At 46.8% G+C, this 20,126-nt stretch overlaps 1 protein-coding gene across 2 annotated transcripts in view; it reads right to left on the minus strand.

Annotated features, from left to right (window-relative positions):
• The window catches only part of NEURL4 (neuralized E3 ubiquitin protein ligase 4), a 29,767-nt gene extending 10,093 nt beyond the window's left edge, over window positions 1-19,674 (minus strand). Inside the window, exons 1-19 of one of the 2 annotated variants that reach the window (XM_089481253.1) lie at window positions 19,369-19,674; window positions 16,389-16,767; window positions 14,799-14,864; window positions 12,424-12,707; window positions 11,043-11,154; window positions 9,873-9,961; window positions 9,666-9,738; window positions 8,274-8,541; window positions 7,407-7,588; window positions 6,845-6,960; window positions 6,464-6,626; window positions 5,593-5,791; window positions 4,747-4,823; window positions 4,559-4,637; window positions 3,263-3,438; window positions 2,673-2,801; window positions 1,667-1,812; window positions 585-800; window positions 20-118 (exon numbers count right to left, since the gene is read on the minus strand). In XM_089481253.1, the coding sequence (XP_089337379.1) occupies window positions 20-118; window positions 585-800; window positions 1,667-1,812; window positions 2,673-2,801; window positions 3,263-3,438; window positions 4,559-4,637; window positions 4,747-4,823; window positions 5,593-5,791; window positions 6,464-6,626; window positions 6,845-6,960; window positions 7,407-7,588; window positions 8,274-8,541; window positions 9,666-9,738; window positions 9,873-9,961; window positions 11,043-11,154; window positions 12,424-12,707; window positions 14,799-14,864; window positions 16,389-16,767; window positions 19,369-19,659 (3,144 nt within the window). In that variant the 5' untranslated portion in view covers window positions 19,660-19,674. The remainder of the gene's footprint in view (window positions 1-19; window positions 119-584; window positions 801-1,666; window positions 1,813-2,672; window positions 2,802-3,262; window positions 3,439-4,558; window positions 4,638-4,746; window positions 4,824-5,592; window positions 5,792-6,463; window positions 6,627-6,844; window positions 6,961-7,406; window positions 7,589-8,273; window positions 8,542-9,665; window positions 9,739-9,872; window positions 9,962-11,042; window positions 11,155-12,423; window positions 12,708-14,798; window positions 14,865-16,388; window positions 16,768-19,368) is intronic. The other variant, XM_089481252.1, reaches the window with a different exon arrangement.
• Between the last annotated feature and the right edge of the window lie 452 nt (window positions 19,675-20,126).

The raw sequence follows: 20,126 nt of genomic DNA on the forward strand, positions 1-20,126 counted from the left end.
TTTTTGCAGGACACATCACCTTGGCCACGCCTGTGGCCGCTGGCCCCATGTCTTCTCCATCAATCAAGATGTGCATGGTGTCATCAGTGCAACGTTTCACACCCACGCGACTCCCAACCTGGAAAGACACAGCAGATCTGGGTTTTAGTCAAAGTTTATTTATTAATAAAAGATATTTCTGCTCCACCCGACATCTGAAGAACTCAGGACATCACACAAGGAGAATTAATATCAACAGTTTAAAACAATGAAAATAATGTAACTATTTAGCCTTTTCTACAATTTTAATCTAATGATTTGTTGAATATGCTTGCAACCTACCTATATAATTTTAATTTCATCTGAAACTGAATAAATTCTTTATATTGTAGCCCACCCTAATACCTCATGATAAGAAAGAAGGCAGGACAAAAATATTTCGATAAAATGAGGAAATAAATAAGATTTCCAGGTAATTCTCAGCTTTACTCCACTGACCTGTTGAAGGGCTAGGGGTCTCCCTTGGCATCTTGAAAACTCTTACACAGCTAAACTGGGGAGGTGGGGTCAACCTACTAACAGGCCTTTGGCTCCACCACACTCACCCCGAGGCGTTCCAGTGAGCAGCCGTAATTCTGCTTCTGAAGGATCCCGTTCCGCCGCACCTCAGAGCCCGTCACCAGCCAAGTCACCTTGGAACGCAGCTCCAGGACAGACGCCGGCAGACCCGTGACTGTATAAGGGGCGTCCAAGGGTAGCAGGGTGGTCAGGCCCACATGGACAGATCCCGACCATTTTTCGTCCAGTTCATCAATTTTCACCTAGAGGGAAGGGAAGAAGCAGGGCTTGAGAAGCTGAAAGGAAGCCAGGTGAGGGTGAATCCAAGGGTATGTGCATACAGTCAGCCTTCCATATTCACAAGGAGTAGGGGGCAGGATTCTCATGAAAATGCAAAGAACCTGACTATCTCTACCTTCCCCACCACCACCAAACATGCATGCTACAGAAGACAGTTATCAGCTACTGCTGCAAAAATCTCCATCAGTGTAGTCATCTTTCTCAAGGGTAGGAAGAGAAGGACAATATCACTGAAGGAGATTTTTGTAGCAGCCGGAACAGAACCAGGACAGTAGTAGCTCATCCTACCCATCCTCCTCCTCCTCTGTTTCCTTTTCCACCAACAGTCCTAACCCATTAGTCCCTTTGCCACCATGTGTCACTCTAAGGTTGCCTCTGTGGGACCTCTGTCACTTCTACTGTTATCCATGAGCATAAGTGTGCCTGCAGGTCACCTGTGGATGTATGGCAACCTCATGAATTTTGGAGGGATTTCTTAGGCAAGGAATCTCAGATATGGTTTTGCCAGTTCCTTCCTCTGAAACAGAGCCTAGAGCGCCTGGGTTCTGTTGACAGTCTTCCATCCATGTAGCAACTAGAACTGACCCTAGGATGCCTTGAGGGCATTTAGGCCCCATCCTTACCAAATATAAATTTTATTTACCTTGGATTATATCTTCCTAACTCATTTTCTTTAAAGCTAAACACCCTCAACACCTTCTCCTCACAAGTGAGTTGCTCTTACTCTTTCCTTATTTCTCTTCCCTTCTCCAGCATCTTTTCCAGCTCTACAATAGCCTCTTCACTCAAACAACTACACCATGCTGGCTCCTTCTACACCTCTCCTTACCTCAAAGATTTCATCCGTCTTCAACTCCTTCATACTGAAGACAATGCCGTGACAGTAACTGGCCACCCGCATTGCCCTGCAGCCATCGTCCTGGAAAGCCACATTCTTGCCACAGCTGCTGTGGAAGCGGTGAGCGACCCCAGGCACTGGAAGGGACAGAAAAAGGAAAAAACAAACACACCATGGATCCATTAGTCTACTGGCCACTTCTAAGATTGGGAGACGCAAAAGTCAGCTCTTGGACAAGTTAGCAGAATGCTGACAATGTGATGACGTTAACACTTCCTTATAACCTCTAAAGTGGACATCTCCTTTTAGATGAATATTTATTAAACTTTTAGCTGTACTTTGTTATAAATCTATGCTGTAAGCCTCCCTGAGAGCCTAAATATCCTAAAATACCAGTTCCTGTCTGATCTTGGAAGCTAAGCAGGGTCAGCCTTGGAGGGGAGATTGCCAAGAAATCCCAAGTATTGTAGGCTATATTTCAGAGGAAGGAACTGGCAAATCACCTCTGCATATTCCTTGCCTAAGAAAACTCTAGGAAATTCACGGAGTCACCATACAATGGCAGACATACACATGCATCCTCCACAAGCCTCCTTTGGCCCCATGTTAGCAGAAAGGCAGAAAATAAAATAGAATAATAAAATGAAAGGATGCAAGCCTTTATCTGCAGTGCCTGATTTCTTAGACATCTGCTATCACTACCAATATTGGTTTACTGCACCAAGAGGATTTTTGGCCTGAAAGTATGAAAATGTCTACAAATACCACAGATTTTCCTAATGCAAAATTAGTCTAGTTTTTAAAAGTTTAAATCTGAAGTAACTATCTCCTTTCAAGCTAGATAACCAGTTAGACTGAGGCCTATACATTATATACTCTCCCCCTTTCCCTTCCCCCTTGCCTTTTAAAAATTTTTATATTTGCATTTTTTTAAAAAACTGAGTAAAAAATAAAAGTTGAAAAAGGGGGGCAATGCAAGGACTTTTTGGCCTCTCACCTGGCGAGTGGATAGGGAATGATTTCTCTGTGATGTTGCTGGTAGACAGGCTGTTGTCCATGGGTCCAGTGGCACTGGTGATGGACACCTGGACGCACTGGCCATACAGATCAACCACAGCATACACATCTGTGCCAGAGCAATGAGGAGGGAAAAGGAGGGGAAGAGAAGAATGGGGTTGGTACAAAATGCAAGATTCCAATAGTTCAGCCTTTTCAGTCCATGTACAAAGCATCTTACTTCATCATCATGGTACACTTATTTGGCAATCAGTTTCAACAGGAAGCACTCTAAAGAGCTAAAAGGAGGCCAACATTACATTGGCCCCAGAGTTTGCAAAAGGACTTTTTTTCAACAATTTTTTCACAATTATTTTTTAATAATTGAACTTCAGGGCCCTTGGGGCTCCCTTCGTGCTTTATCATCTAAATCAGTGGCTCCCAAACTTTGGTCCTCCAGATGTTTTTGGACTTCAGGTCCCAGAATTCCTGACTGCTGGCAAAGCTTGCTGGGGCTTCTGGGTGTTGAAATCCAAGATTCCTGGAGGACCAAAGATTGGGAACTGCTGGTCGACATGCTATGGTCTTTACCTTTCCCTGGGGGCAACCCTGAGCAGGCCACCCCCTGGTCAACGCCATTGATGAAGTAGTGCAAGTCACCCTTGGCTGTACGCATCATGCCAATGCGTGATCCCGTGGTCAGTGAGTCCAAGTCACAGCCATAGTTGTTGCGCATGGTGTTCCCGTCTTGCATGATAGCTGTGCCACTGGAAAAGAGGGAGGAAAAACGGTTCTCTATATGCCCCCTCCTCAACTGTGAGCATTAATAAATTGATGGCCAACCACAAGATACACCAAGAGCTTTCTTCAAACTAATGTGTGGCCCTGCATGTGCAAAACAGCTTCAACAGTGCACACACACCCCAATCACAGCAAACGGGCAACTAGTCAAGGATTCTGGTTCTGACCCAACTTGCCCCTAGGATTAAGCCCATAAAGTGGAATAAGTTCCCCAACTTTCTTCTGCTGATTCCCAAATCCTGGTGAAAGAAGGTAGCTTTCACTGAGTCAGAAGCTGTCGTGTTTCTTGAACCCAATACAGCCAACTCTAACTAGCACCAGTGGCAACTCTCCATGGTTTCAGGTAGGATTCTTTCCTCATTCTACCAGGAGATGCTGCCAGGGACTGGATCTGGGCCCTTTTGTGTAGAACAGGGGAAGCTGTTCTTACACAATGACATCAGACCCTTGGTCAACCTGGCACAGCATCAGAACAGTACATTCAGACCCTATATTACATGAAGGATGTATTTTAGGTCCCTACGTGTAATATAAAATTCACGTATAATCTGGAACGCTATTTTTTATTTACATGAAATGAGTGATAGGGTGGTCTCTGTAGGCATTTTAAAGCCCTAAGGCATGATTCTATGGTATGCTTCTGCCTGAAGTTAACCATAGAGTCATACTGGAGGTTCTAGAAATGCCTAGAAAAGTGTTTTCTCCAGGAATTTTGAAGTCTCCAGTGTGATTCTACGGTCAACCTCTGGAAGAAGCATACTATAGAAATGTACTGAAGGACCTACAAAATGCCTAGAAAGAACATATTTTTTGGTTGCATATAACTGAATCCTATTACAGCAAGCTTGTGTTGTATGGGGTCCACCTGTACTCCCTTTCTGATCCTCTTCACACATGTTTTTCATACTAGTAGGGCTATTGCCAGATTAAACTATCTTTATTAGTTGTACACCAGAGGAAATTTCAGCAGGGATTGCTCATCATGCAACAAACAATTCCTCCTCTTTGCAACCACTAATGGCACAGACATCCTTTCTGGTTTCCACCCTCTCTCTTACCAATTACAGCCTCCCCCCAGTAATTTACCTCAGCATCCACGTGTCGTAATCAATATCCGTCATCGTGTTGGGGAACTCAAGGTCCTCTGGACGGATAGCAGTTACACCTGAGAGAGAGGAGGAGGAGAGGAAGAAAAAGAAATAGCCATGGAGGAAAAGCCCTTCTGGAGAAATGAGACTGCCACCCATTTTGGCTTCACCTCCTCCATCCCTCACCTGCTTCAATGGAGCCAGACCAGCGGTCCACCATCTTCTGAATGACTATTTCAAAGAGCTCCCCATCTCGGAGAGGCCTATAATGAAATAATGGGAGAAAGGTTAAGAAACATGCCCATGTTGGGTTTGGTCCAAGGGTGTCCACTGGGATGTGGCCAGACAGCATTGTGAACCTCTCAACACATGCAGTGCAATGCAGAAAGCCACCCCCAGTTGGTTCCTCAGAAACCAAGTGAAGAAAAACTAAAAGGTTTGTTATAAGCTCAACGGAGCATTTAAGTTTGTTATTTTTGTGTATACCTAGCAATTTGTTAGAATTTCAGGATCTGGTCTCAACAGAAAGAGGGCTGACTGGGAACTCTTAAATCAAAAATTGGAAATGGTTACTAAATCTGAAGACTACAAAGGCTTCCACCCAAAAACAGTGTATGGTTTTAGGACAGGGGTGATCTCAGAGAACCACCCGACCCCATTTTCAATTCCCTGGAGTTTTAAAGTTCTGTGGCAAAATTGTGGTGGGTTGTTGCTTTGGCTGACCTGAAGTCATAACACATCATTTCCTTTCAAGCCATGGGGGGGGGGGGGGAGATCAGGGTGGAGAACCACTCCAAACAGCATTTTAGAGCCCCATAAAAGGTTTTAATATCTGTTTTCATGTATTTTTCTATCCAAACCATTTGATTTTCACTTGGAAAAATGGGAGGATCAGCAGGTGTCCCAAAGGATAAACTGGATGCCCTAAAAGGGGTTACATATGGCCTCCACACTACATGACCTGTTATAAAGGTAGCAACACAGACACAAACACAAGAGAGTGTCCTGCCCAGACCCTAGACATCCACTGACCGGTTTGAAATGACGATAGCATCATTGAATTCACTCCGGCAGTTCTGGCGCAGTGCTGTGCGGCCACCATTTGTTATGACAGCGTTGTTGCCATGCAGGTGGTGGAAGCGCAGGTCGCTCCCGGAGGCAATGGAGGAAGGGCTGCTAGGGGACAGCTGATTGTTCCCCTCCGAGAGATCATCAGGAAGTGGAAGCAGGTCTGCAGGGGAGAAGTGAAGAGGGGTGAACATGTTAGCAAAAGAATTCAGTGCTCCTCTGGATCTTGCCGCTGAGATTCTGCTCCTCTGGTCCTCAGGGCAAAGGGGAAGAATCTCAGTGTAAGAGCACAGTCTTGAAAAGTGTATTATTTTGCATTTCTATGCTGCCTTTCTCCCAGAAAGGTACTCAAAGCAACTCATGTATAAAATTGTTTAAAAGATTTACAATAAAAATTTAAAAACAATTAAAACCATCTAGCTAAAAATTACTTTAAATATCTTTTGTTGTTGTATGCCTTCAAATCATTTTTGATCTACTGCAAGCCGAATGCGAATCTATTACAAGGTTTTCTTGTCGCATTTCATCAGAAGGGGTTTGCCATTGCCATCCCATGAAGCTGAGAGAGTGTGACTTGCCCAAAGTCACCAGTGGGGTTTTATGTTTGAGCGGGGAATTGAACCTTGATCTCCATAGTCCAACACTCAAACCACTATGCCACGCTGGCTCTACTTAACGTACTTAAAAGATGCCTTTTCAAGGAAAAAAAGTTCAACCCTATTTTTAGCTAGAAAAAAAACCTTAGGGACTCCAGAGGCATGGAGGGACATAAAAAGAGCTTTGGGGACCAGACTCCATCACGGCCATCCCAGGTTAATCCAGCTTCCTTCATTACCTGTGTCATCCATTATGGTTGCTTGGGCCGCCTGGCCATACAGGTCCACAACGGCGTAGATGTTTGGTGGGACGTTCCAGGCAGCCGGTCCCTGTGCCACACCATTGACAAAAAAGTGCAGTGTCCCATCCTCCTTCCGCACTACGCCCACAGTGTCACCTGCCTGAGGTTGAGGGAGAAAGACATTGCTTCAGACAGGGTATGGGGGGCAGGAGTGAAATGAAACAAAGAAGGATACTTCAAGAACTTCTCTAAGACACCCCACATCAAGCCCTTCTGAGGCTGGGGGAGGTGGGTGTTGCCTCTGCACGTCCAGAGGTTTCCCACCTCTTGTCAAATTAAACCCCCATCCCATTCATGCAACCAAGAGATAGATTTTACCTGCTTTCCAACAGCTCCCACCAAACTCACTTTCAGGCGGTCCAGGTTGTGTCCATATTCATCCAAGATGGTTGTTCCGTTGTGCATCACCCCATTTCCTGTCATCATCCACGTGCCTGTGGAAAGGAAACAGATTTAAGGAACACCCCAAAAAGTTATTGTCACCAAGGGAGGAAGACTGTTTTGACTTAGTGAAACACCTCCTCAAGAAAATGGTCAATCTGTATAAGATATTTCACACTTCAGGATGTCTTTTGTGAAAAACGCATTTGCACAAAAGGCCTCAGATTTGGAGGGGTTGGCAATAAAAACAATGTATGAGCACAGAAAGCGATTATTTTTCACAAACCCCACTGTCTCCCAGATAATATATACTGTTTTCAGCATAGAAAGTGTTTTCTGATTTTAAAAACTTTTTGTTTAACATTAGCAAACTAGTTTTTTTAAGGAAAAAGTCAGAAAGGGCTAAAAAGTCATTGATGTTAGATTCTTGTCTTTAATGTCAAAATGCCGTTCCTGCCACTATCCCCTGGGAAGCAGCGATGATGGCGTGGGGTCTCACCTGACCGCAGGTTGGTCATGGTAGAAGGCAGCTGCAGGTATGTCGGGTTGTGGGTGGTGACACCAATCTCAATGGAGCCGGCCCATTTGTCCACCATCTTGTCAATGCGCACCTGGAATACCTCACCATTGCGGAGCGGCCGGTTGCTCAGGACTACCCCATGATTGAAATCATCAGTCGCACTGCAGAAGGAGATACAAGGTGGTTCATTATTGTCCTGGAGATGATGAAAGTCAGAGGACCCATGCAGCCAGGGCTGACAGGCTGTTCCACCTGAGGAACACTACTTAGAAATGCACAGTTAAGTGTGCATCATGGATGCACAACGGAAAAATGTCTTTATCGAGACAGAACAAAAAACGGTCTTTGCTTCCTTCTGTCTCACTAGCAGATTTGGCTGTAATGTCATGGAATATTCACAAACATTACAGCCAGTCAGGATAATGGCAACAAAACAGACACAGTCTACCTTCCATGAGGCACTGAAAGGTTAATTTGGCCAACTGACATGTCTTTATCCTATAGAATCCTGATATTTGTAGTTTGGGGAGGCAACAGCACTCTTTAGCAGATAAGGCTAAAGTGCTTGTAAAACTACAAATCCTAGGATTCTATAGGTTGGGGCTACAACACTTAAAGTGGTGCCAAGCTGCATTAATTACAAATATAGAGGCACCCCAGGAGAGAAACTGCACCTGGGAACTAGACCAGGGGATGTTTGCTGCCGGTTGGGGATGGGATAGGGGCAGAGAAGACAAAGGCAGTTTGACTGCAGGATGGCAAACTGCAGAACAGGTCCAGAGCTGTAAGTCTCTAAATAAAGAAAACACCATATTCTGAAGGGAAAAGGGGGAATAAAACACATACTGGGGCCGCAGTGCAGTGCGTCCTTCATTGATGATGGCAGCCTTTTGCCCACAATTTGGGTGGAATAGGAGACGTTCTGGCTCCGGCTCGTTCCCTGCAGCATCAATGGCACGGCGTCCCACGTCTGGAGAGAGGGCCCTCATGATAGCATTGTTGCGTCGAAGGCGGTCACTGTGGTTGTGGTTGTGGACAATGGTGACCTTGACAGCCATTCCATAGAGATCCACAACACCGTAGACAACTAGTGGGGTGAGGGTGGTGGCCACACCTGGAAGGAAAAGAGGAACAAATGGAGCATGACCCGGGCCCCACAAATGGGAAAGGGAAGAGCCACACAGAGCAAATGGCCTTACAGTGGATCACACAGGGCCAGACAGTTTCAACCCACACTGATCCATCAAGGACCTTGAATCACTCGGCTAAGCTTTCATGACTCGCATCTTTGCCCCAATCTCAATATCACTGCCAAGTCGGCCATCTTTGCCTTTGTGCATGTTCCCCAACACAACTTCTGTCATCTTCTCTTTGCTAATCTCGTTTACCCACATTCAAACCCAGAAGCCTTAGTTGTGGAACTCCAAAACATTGGAAAGACCAAAGGTTAAAGAACTCCTCATGTACATACAGGTTGAGTCTCCTTTGCCCAGAACCCCAAAATAGTCTACAAGGGACGGTGAGATAGTGACACCTTTGATTTCTGATTGTTCAGTATACACAAACATTGTTTCATACACAAAATTATTTAAAATATTATGTATAAAATTACCTTCAGCTTCTGTGTATAAGGTGTATATGAAACATATACTGTATGAATTTTATGTGTAGACTCCGGTCCTATCTCTAAGATTTCTCATTATCTATATGCAAATATTCCAAAATCCAAAAACCCTGAAATCCAAAACTATTTTGATCCCCAGCATTTTGGATAAGGGAGACTCAACCTGTACCACCATTTCTGCATCTGAATGGTTCATTTCTAACCCGTTCTAACCAATCCAAGAACAGCCCTCCATGTTGTGCTTTCTGTCAATGACAAAAGCAGCCATGTTACAGAACTTTCTCAAACATTGCAGTCATTCAAGGAGAAGGTGTGAGCAACAGAATGTAGACAAACACTCGACCTTCTGTGAGGGCAATGAAGGGTCATTTGGCCAAGAGAAAAGAGAATCTAGTCCTGAAAATGTTTGCTGCTGGCCAGGGGTGGGAGACAGGATCAGAGTGACTGAATTCTATGTTGTTCTTTTCTGTTTATGAAACAGCCTCCGATCCACCCACCCCTCCCCTCTCTTGAAGATGCACAAGTTTGCATGGCCCTGCACCATTGCTCCAATCTTGAAAATCACCACCATAGTTTCTACTTTAAAAGTTTCTAGATCTCATGAGTGTGCCCACCTTGGTCAATACCATTGATGTAAAAGTGAAGAGCATTGTTGGACTTCCTGGTCAAGCCAATGTGGTCTCCCTCCTGTGGAAACACAGAAGTAGTGTGGGACATTTGTGCTGGTGGGAGGATTACAAGAAGTTGAGGAGGCACCCATACTGGGGGCAGGAGTCACAGTGGCGAGAAAAGAAGCACCAGAACAGGAAGGTCCTGCTTACCTGCAGCTCATCCAGACTGAACTCACAGTATTCCCTTCTTGTTCCTTTGCCATTAGTGAGGATGCCACAGCCACTCATCATGATGGTTCCTGGCGAGGGGAGAACCACCAAGAAAAAGGCTGTCAGAGAGGGGAAACAGAAGCAGCTACCCTTCCAACCATCTCTCACTCAGTTTATGTGCTCCAGGCTTTTCCATTTGATAGCATAAAAGCTTATCATCAAGGATCTCACTCAAGAGGTGTATCTAGTACCTTTGACACCTGCTGCGGATAATTTTTTAAACTCACACCCTTCCTCTCTACAACAGTAATTGGCCACTGGTGTGGGTGAGCAGTTCCTGCTACCCGATAGCCTCTTCAGGCCTTCCAGAGCTGTTTACCACCTGGCCAGAAGAACTGTTGGACATGGACAGCACTCCTTCCCACCAGCGCACTGGATGACGTCCCCCATTCGAGGACTCACCCAGTGTGGCCCACACTCCTCACACCCTCTTACTGACACCCTTGACTTCATTCCCTCAATAGACTCATTGCTCATAAGCCTTGCCCTGTGTCACTGGCAAAAACTGCAGTATTATCATGCAATATTCACAAGCGTGTGTCATTGGCAAAAACTAGTATTATCATGCAATATTCACATTGTCAGGATGAAGCATGAGCAACAAAATGTAGACAGACATTCTGTCTTCTGTGAAGGCAATGAAAGGTCAGTTTGGATGAGAAAGAAATCTTACAGAGGACCTAGGACTGGAAATTTATGCTGTTCTCTGGGGGCAGGGGATACAGGCAGAGACAACAGAAAGGGAATAACTATGAGAGTCAATGTGGTGTAGTGGTTTCAGTGTTGGACTAGGACACTGGGATACCAGGGTTCAATTCCCAGCGCAGCCTTATCTTGTGATAGGTTTGCCTTAGGGTCATTATAAATCAGAAATGATTTCAAGGCACTACAGTAACAATACCATAGGCTAATTAGCTGCTAAAGGGGTCCAGAAAGTTGGGGGAAGTCAGGGAAAAAGGGAGATAGGCGTCTTATCTAAATAAATCAAGAACAGACTACATTCCTGGTAGATGAAGGAAAAAAAGCTGTCAGGCAAATACTGGGGCAGGAGCATAGTTCAGCTCTCATTGCCCACCAATTCTCCCCACCCAGCACAGGCTAGGAAGTTACCTGAGCGCAGATTTGTCATGGTGGCTGGGTACTCCAAGTTATTGGGATTATGCGTAGTGACCCCAATTTCAATTGATCCTGACCACTTATCCACCAATTTGTCAATTCGGATCTGGAAAAAGAAGCAGAATAGTCTTTACCATTAGCAGTTTCATGAACAGGACCTACATGGCTGTGAATCCTGGGAAGTGTAGCCCAAAACTTCAGGGAGCAGGGACACGGGGACATCCCACACTCAGGAAATCTGATTTAAGGCTTGAGGCCTCAAGACAAATGTAACGAATTCCACACAGAAACTCCACTCTGTGGTCCCTAACTACCGGCCTCATGCATGTCTAACCTGCACAGCAGAATTAATGCAATTTGATACTGCTTTAGCTGCCTTGGCTCAGTGTTATGGACTCCTGGGATGTGTAGTTTGTTGTGGCACCAGAGCTGTCTGACAGAGAAGACTAAATACCTCACACAGAATTTCATAGCATTGAGCCCTGACAGTTAAAATGGTGTCAAACTGCATTATTTCTGCAGTGCACATCAGACCATGAACTACCTCTCTTGTGCCAGGGGACTGTGGAACTGCTGTACTCCAGAACACTGGAGAAGGGACTTCTATGGATTACAGCTTCACACACCAAAGTTCTCTGACTTAGTCCAGCAGCAGCACTTCTAGCTAGGTTGGGCTGAGAAAGACAACCCGGAGATTCATTCCCAGTAGTCAGTGCAGGTCAGGGTTAGACAACTGCTGTGGGTCAGGGAGGAATTCTTCTGCCTTGGGACACTCAGTGGGTCACAAAGAATGGCAAAAGTGCAAACCCTCCAATAAAACCCAACAACAATCCACTTCAAGCTTTGAAAAAATGAAAATGTTCTAATGTTAAACAGTGCAATCCTGCAACCTGTACATTTGCAGTCTTATGACGTTGCCATGGCAGTTAAACATCCTATGGAATCCTGGGATTTGTAGTTCAGGGAGGTCCTAGAGCACTCTGGCTGGAAATTCAAAATACTCCCTGAACCTGAGCAGTGTTGTTGAGGATAGGGTGACTTGAAGGTGTCTCATTCATAGGGCTGACATAAGTTGATGCAAATGGTGCATTTTAAAACCTTTCCCCCTGCAGTGTTCTTTTTACAAGAAAAACCACAAAACCCAGGGTTCCATAGGATGTTGCTATGGCAGTTAAAGTGAAATCATAGCACTATAACTGCATGATGTGAAAAGCAATTCACCTTTTTCAAGGTTTGAAGTGTGGAGGGGTTGAAGGCCACAGAGACTCCAGGACCCCATGATGTCCAACCTTGCTGAACTGAGTACCGAGCCAGTAAGACCAAGATTCAAATTCAGCACAAGGTAGCTTCCTGTGTTCCCCACCATCCCGCCTACCTCGAACATCTCATTGTCCCTCAGGGGGCGGTTGGTCATGACGACGCCGTTGTTGAATTCGTCCAGCGGTCGCCTCCGCTCAGCGGTCTTGTTGTTGTTGCTGAGCTTGATGAGGGTGCCGCACTTCTCATGGAAGAGGAGCGCATCGTTAGAGGTTATGGGTGGAGCTCCACAGGGGGTGGAGTCAGAAGGCGGGCTGCCCAGGTTGACGTTCAACAAGCTCCCATTGTAGGCCGACAAGATGGCATTACTCACCACCTCGGACAGCTCCATGCTGGAGAATCCTGTGGGCCGGAAGGGAGAAAAATGGGGAAACTGAAGGGTTTTGGAAGGATTCCAAAAACATGGCACAGATATTCTTCCAGCTGGGAGGTACACTGGTCCAGGGCTTCCAGCCAAACAGGGTAACAGGACACTCTTGTAAGTGTCCTGATATCCCCACGATCCAGTTATACTGTATGGTATCACACTTCTGGATGCCAGCATGGGCGTAGAGGCTGTGATGATCTATTTGGAATATGGAACATAAATATTGAATTTGGGAGGAACAAAGGCGCGTTACAGACCACCGAAAAGCGGAGGCCTGCACCCGCCCCTTTCCCCGCCGGATCGGGGCCTCAGTTGTTAGAGCGGCAGCCGCTGAGGCCCCGATCCGCCGCTTTCCAGGCTGCGGGGAAGCAGTAAAAGGCGCCTTCCCTGAGGCCTGGAAAGGGGTGTCCCCGCGGTGGCGGGGAGGAGGAGAAAGGGGCTGCTTGTCCCCTTTCTCCTCTGCATCGCTGGGCGCAGCCGTCTGAAAGCTGCGCCCAGCGACGCAAACGGCAAAAGGAGCTCCGTTTTGGAGCTCCTTTTGCGGCCAGGGAAAGAGTGCACTATGTGCCCTGGCACGGCATGACGATGTCACGTCCGCACTGCTCCGTATAGAGGCGGCGCAGTCGTGAAGTCATAATGGCGGCGGCCGTGTGCAACGGCCGCCGCCATTTTATGCACGCTCCGCGCGTGCTAGGGTTGGGGGCGTCCGGAAAGGATGCCCCTTTCTAACCCTAGCACGCACGGAGCACACACTTTAAGGCCCATCTGTAACGGGCCAAAGTTTGTAGGTATCAGTTATGAGTCAACAGTGTGATGTGGCAGCTAAAAAGGCCAATGCAATTTTAGGCTGCATCAATAAAAGTATAGTGTCTAGATCAAAAGAAGTAATAGTGTCACTGCTTTGGTCAGGCCACACCTGGAATACTGTGTCCAGTTCTGGGCACCACAATTCAAAAAGGACACTGAGGAAACTGGAACGTGTCCAAAGGAGGGCAACTAAAATGGTGAAGGGTCTGGAAACCATGCCCTATGAGGAATGACTGAGGGAGCTGGGGATGTTTAGCCTGGAGAAAAGAAGGTTAAGAGGTGATATGATAGCCCTGTTCAAATATTTGAAGGGATGTCACATTGAGGAGGGAGCAAGCTTGTTTTCTGCTGCTCCAGAGACTAGGACCCAACGGAGCAATGGATGCAAGCTGCAGGAAAAGAGATTCTGCCTCAACATTAGGAGGAACTTCCTGACAGTAAGGGCTGTTCGACAGTGGGACACACTCCTTCCTCGGAGTGTAGTGGAATCTCCCTGCTTGGAGATCTTTAAGCAGAGGCTGGATGGCCATCTGTCGGGGATGCTTTGATTGAGATTTCTTGCATGGCAGGGGGTTGGACTGCGGTCTCTTCCAACTCTACGATTCTGTGATTCTATGATTCTAAGAAATGATATAGTAGGATTGTGTTATACTTGATAGTAGATAAAGTTCAGAAAATTATGATACTGATAAAAAAAGTCAAAGAAAGGATGAGAAAATATATTGGCAGGTAGAGAGAAGGTATGTGTAAGTGTATGAAGATTTGAGTAAGTCAAAGTATGAGTATGGGGCAAAGTGATAAAGAGAAGAAGAGAGTAAAGAAAGGAGGGAGTGAAGGGAAAGTAGGAATGAGCATTAGGGTAGAAAAATATAGGAGAAGAATGGAAGGATATAGAAAAAAGAATTAAAGGAGAAGGATGTTTAAAGAAAGTGGAGAAAGATGTTTGGTAAATGATAGATGATGAATCTGTTATGCTATGTTATGTGTTAAGTGGAGAGAATGCATTCAAATGTAATTTTAGGTGATTATGTTTTGTTTGTTTTTATATGTTCAATACAATTTTCTTTTAAAAATGGAATATAGCACATAGACCTCAGACATGCGGAATGATGAGTACAAAGGGTGAAATGGCTTGCTAGAGAATTTGCACCCCCCAACCCCATGTTCTGCATTTGAATGCAAGCCCTGCCTTTCTGTTAAACTGTGCCATTTATTCTGCCCATCACCAAAGAAAGGAGGAGAATGGAGGGGACACTCACCATTTTCTGACTCCAGACTGTTGGGAAACTTATCTGGTCGGTTCTGGTTGCATGGCGAGTCCAGGACTGTGGATTGGAGGTGGTGATGGAGGAATAGAAAGGGAAAATGAGCACCCTTTTACAACAGCAATGGCAATTTTCCTGAAGCACATCTCACAGGTGTCTCCAAAGCTATCACAGAGCTGGAAAAAGTCCACTCTGCTGCCACCCACCAAATCAATTTATTTAATTGATATCCTGCTTTCCCCTCATATGGGACCCAGAAGGGCTTAAAATGCATGTTAAAGCAAAACAGTGGGCCTGGACAGACAGGCCAAAATAAAGCTGCTTCAAGTCACTTTGGAGGTATGCTGTTTAAATGCTGCATGCCTTCTAAGAGGCCGGAAGCTGTGCCAAAGCCACGCTCCACTCCTAAGGATTGGAGCGCAGCTTCTGGCCTCTTAAGTTGAATGTGTCATTTAAACAGCATACCTCCAAAGTGACCCGAAGCAGCTTTATTTTGGCCTGTCTGTCCAGGCCCAGTGAAAACGATCTGAACACAAAATCTAAAAAGCATTAAGCAAATCCACATGAAAACGTTAATTCAGAACAGTTCAAAGAACATTAAAACCTACTACAGTGGGCCTTTGGTATCTGCTGTGGCTTGGTTCCAGGATCCCCCATGGATAACAACATCAGTGGATGCCCAAGTCCCATTAAATCTAACAGCATAGTAAAAGCGTATTCCTTGAAGATGCACAACTATAAAATAGGAAAATCACTTTTTTGGGAAATTACATCTTTTTGGAATATTTTCAAGCTGTGGATGGTTGAATCCGTAGATAAAGAATCTGTGGATACAGAGGGCTAACTGTACATATTAAGACTCAGCACAACCATTGCATTACTTTAATCAAGTAAAAGCTGTTTAAATAAGAAGGGCTTTGCCTGCTAGTGAACAGAGAGTAGAAAGGGAGCTAACCAAGCCTCTCTCAGAAGAGAATCCCATAACCTGGGAGCAGCCACCAAAAAGTCTCTCTCCTGAGTCTTTACCAGATGTACATCCAATGGTGGTGGGACTGAAAGAAAGCCCTCTCCTCTGAAGACTTTAAAACTCAGGCAGGTTGTCTAGGGAAACATAATCTTCCAGGCAGTCTGGCCTCGACCTATACATCTGTCTACCACAAAGAGAGAGCACAGAGGAGGCAAGAAAAAGGCTGCAAATTGTCTAGAACAGAGATTCCCAAACTCTGGCCTTCCAGGTGTTTTGGACTGTAGCTCCCAGAAGGCCAGAACATTGGCCAAGTTAGCTGAAGATTCTGGGAGCTGAAGTTCAAAACACCTGGAAGACCAGAGTTTGGGAATCACTGGTCTACAAAAGGACAACCTTAACATCCTTATTTTTCTAGAATAAATCTTCCCCCCCCCCCCCAAAAAAAATAATAATTGTAGAACTTATGGTCCAAAAAGAGTAAACTTTACAGGTTCCTCACTAGATTGCAGGACATGCATTTTAATCACCTCAGGACCTAGCAACTCTCAACTGACCTGCTTTAATCTGCAATAATCTGTTTTAAACCGCAATAATCAATTATAATCCTTCCTAAGTACCTTCTTCATGGACAAGCCCTTCTTCTGCCTCGTCCACGTCGTCAGGCACCACGGTGATCTGGGTACACTTGCCATAGAGGTCCACCACTGCCCAGACCCGGGAGGGGATGCCTGTGGCCGCGACACCACAGTCCTGACCGTTGACCCACAGGCGGAGCTCCCCGTTGGCCGTGCGCTGGATGCCCACCCGGTCGCCTTCGCCCAACTGGTCCAAGTCTTGGCCATACTCTTCCAAGATGGAGCGGCCGTCCCGCAGCACCGAGCAGCCCGAAATGATCCAGGAGCCCCCCTTGAGCCCAGTGGCACTGCTGGGGAAGTCAAGGTGGTTGGGGTCTAAGGCCGTCACCCCAATTTCGATAGAGCCGCTCCAGGAATTCACCTGCAGGAGTGGAAGAAGAAAAGAAAGAAAGATGAGGTGTTGATGGAGTTGGAGGCAAATGGCCAACTGGGATACAGTGGGCCCCTGGTGTCTGCTGCAGTTCGGTTCCAGGGTCTCCTCCTGTGGACACCAAAATCCACAGATGCTCAAGTCCCCTTATATATAATAGTGTAGTAAAATCATGTCCTTTATATAAAATGGGAAAATCAAGGTTTGCTTTTGGGAATCTATTTTTAAAAAATATTTTCAAGCCATGGACAGTTGAATCTATGGATAAAGCGGTCGGACTGTATACACCTTTCACAGAGGAATCAATGGATTATCATCAGTTTGTGTGGCATGTTCTAAGCAGTACTGCTTTGGAATTGTGCTCTGGTGAGTCTACCTATGGCTATTGCCTTCAGAGTTCCTTCCATCCCAATGGAAAGAAGGAGTTAATAATCAATCATAATACCTCCTAAGTACCTTCTTCATGGACAAGCCCTTCTTCTACCACGTCTGTGTTGTCCATAAGTTCATAGAGGTCTCTTCTTCTACCCCACTTCTACCTTCCTTCATTCCTATAAAACCCCAAAAACCCCAATCCTTTTTATCTTTGCCTACCCCTCTTGTACCCCAGCTGGCCTCTCTTCTAGTCACCTTCTGTGCATAAGCGTAACTCAAAACCTTCTGCCCTCCTTATCCCACTTGTACCCTAATAGTTCCTCCCTTGCCCCCACAAAACCCGTCTTTCCCCCTCTCCTGACCCCCTTGCACCCCAGACAGCCTCTCCTCTAGCCCCCCACAGCACAGACAAGTACCTCAGGACCTACCCCTCTTTCCCCTATTTCTACCCCAGCTGCTTCTACTTCACCCCATAAAACCTCGGCCATCCTCCCTCTCCCTACCCCTTTGTACCCCATATAGCCTCTCCTCCAACCATCCTCTGTACATACAAGCACCTCAGAACCTGCCCCTCTTCTACCCCATTTTTTCCTCCCTTACCCCCATAAAGCCCCAATACTTTCCCTCTACCCCTACCCCCTTGTACCCCAGTTGGTCTCTCTTCTGGTCCCCTTCTGCGCACAAACGCACCCCCAAACCTACTCATAGAATCACAGAGTTGGAAGGGACCGCAAAGGCCATCCAGTCCAACCCCATTCTGCCATGCAGGAAATCCAAATCAAAGCATCCCTGACAGATAGCCTTCCAGCCTCTGCTTAAAGACCTCCAAGGAAGGAGACTCCATCACACTCTGAGGCAGCATCTTCTACTATCAAACAGCTCTTCCTATCAGGTATCAGCTTCGGTTGATACGCCAACTGCCTCCCTACCTGGACCGAAAGGACCTGGAAGCAGTGGTACTTGCCCTGGTAATCTCCCAGTTAGATTTCTGCAATGCGCTCTACTTGGGGCTACCCTTGTACCAAATTTGGAAGCTTCAATTGGTTCAAAATGCAGCAGCCAGATTGGTCACCTGAACATCTAGGTTTGACCATATAACACCAATACTGAAATCTCTTCGCTGGCTGCCAATTAGCTTCTGGGTGCCATACAAGGTGTTGGTTATTACCTTTAAAGCCCTACATGGCTTGGGCCTGAGTTACTTAGGGGAGTGCTTCTCCTACATAATCCGTCTCACACTCTCAGGACATCTGGGAAGTTCTTATTAGAATATTATAATACCAGGTTAATGACAATTTCGCATAAAGCATTCACTGCCGCGGCCCCAAGATTACGGAATGACCCACCGGAAGAGATCCATCTCATTGCTACCTTAGAGGCCTTTAAGAAGGCACTCAAAACGGATCTCTTCCGGAGGGCTTATTCCATATGAAAAGGTTATGACGGCTGCTCTTCCTTGACTCTGATTGTTGGATAATAGATGGATTGTAATTTATAGAGAACTAATAGGAATTCTTTGGAAATTCAGTGTTAGTATTTTATTGTTGTATTGACTGTAAATTGTACTAAGTGTCTTTTAAGGTTGTAATCCCGCCTTGATCCGTGGGAGAGGAAGAAGGTATAAATAAACAATATTATTATTATTGTTATTATTATTATTATTATTCCTAATGTTGAGCTGGAATCTCTTTTCCTGCAGCTTGCATCCATTGCTGCATTGGGTCCTTGTCTCTGGAGCATCAGAAAACAAGCTTCCTCCCTCCTCCTCAATATGACATTCTTTCAAGTGTTGAAACAGGGCTCTCCTATCCCCTCTTAACCCTCTCTTCTCCAGGCTAAACATCCCCAGCATCTCCCTGAGTCCTTCCTCATAGGGCTTCATGGTTTCTAGACCCTTCCCCATTTTAGTCTCCCTCCTTTGAACACAGGGCTCCAGTTTCTCAACGTCCTTTTTGAATTGTGTTGCCCAGAACTGGACCCAGGATGATTCCAGGTGGGGCCTGACCAGAGCAGGACAGAGGGGCACTATGACTCCCCTTGACTGATGCCTATTCCCAGCCCGGCCTTGGCTGCCCCTTGCCCCGCTTCCGCCCAGCTCTCGCCTCGGGGCCCAGGCAGCCTCCCCTCCAGCCCCTTCTTCCCGGGGAGTCCCTCCCTGGCCCCATGAAAGAAAGGAAGCCCCGTCTCCCCGGAGTCTTGGGCCTCTCTCTCCCTGACCTTCCTGTCGATGCGGACGGTGAAGAGGGCCCCGGGGCCCAGGGGCTCCCTGCTGAGGACCAGCCCGTGGTTGAACTCCTGCCCCGGCTGCGACCGAGACGCCGTCCTGCCGCCGCGCGTCACCGTCACCAGGCGCCCCGTGCGCGGGTGCAGCAGCAGCAGCGAAGGCGAGGGCGAGGACGGCGGGGGAGGCGCCGGGCCCGGGACCGACGGCGGCGGGGGAGCCGCAGCGGGAGCCGGAGCCTGCCCTCCTCCTCCTCCTCCTCCTCCGCCGCCGCCGCCGCCCAGCATCCCTCCGTCGCCCGCCCGCCGCCGCGGCCCCCGGGCGCACAGCACCGGCGCGCGACACTCGGCCGCGCTTGACGGCGGAGGGGCATGCGGGCGCCCTGCTTGACGGCAGCAGCGAACACGCACGCGCACGACGTAGGCACGCACGACGTAGGCACGCACGCACGCAGGAGACGCCGGCCGGCCGGCAGTCAGCCTCAGGGCTTCGCGCTTTACGACAGGGAAGAACTGCTCCGCGTCCAGGAGTGCTTTACGGCGGCGGAAAATGTCGTGAAATCCAAAGGCTCTGAAATTAGAGGGTTCATAATGATAATAATACTAATGATAATAATGTCCCTGTTTCTTCTCTGCAGACAAACGTCTGTTCTTTGGGACAAAGCGGGAAATCGTGACATTTAAAAGCTCTGAAATTAAAGAGACATAATAATAATAATAATAATAATAATTTATATCCCGCCTCTCCGGATGGA

The sequence above is a fragment of the Sceloporus occidentalis genome, unplaced genomic scaffold (genome assembly GCF_023333645.1).
Source record: "Sceloporus occidentalis isolate IW3139 unplaced genomic scaffold, rSceOcc1.0.p SCAF_14, whole genome shotgun sequence".
In the NCBI taxonomy this organism is placed as follows: domain Eukaryota; kingdom Metazoa; phylum Chordata; class Lepidosauria; order Squamata; family Phrynosomatidae; genus Sceloporus; species Sceloporus occidentalis.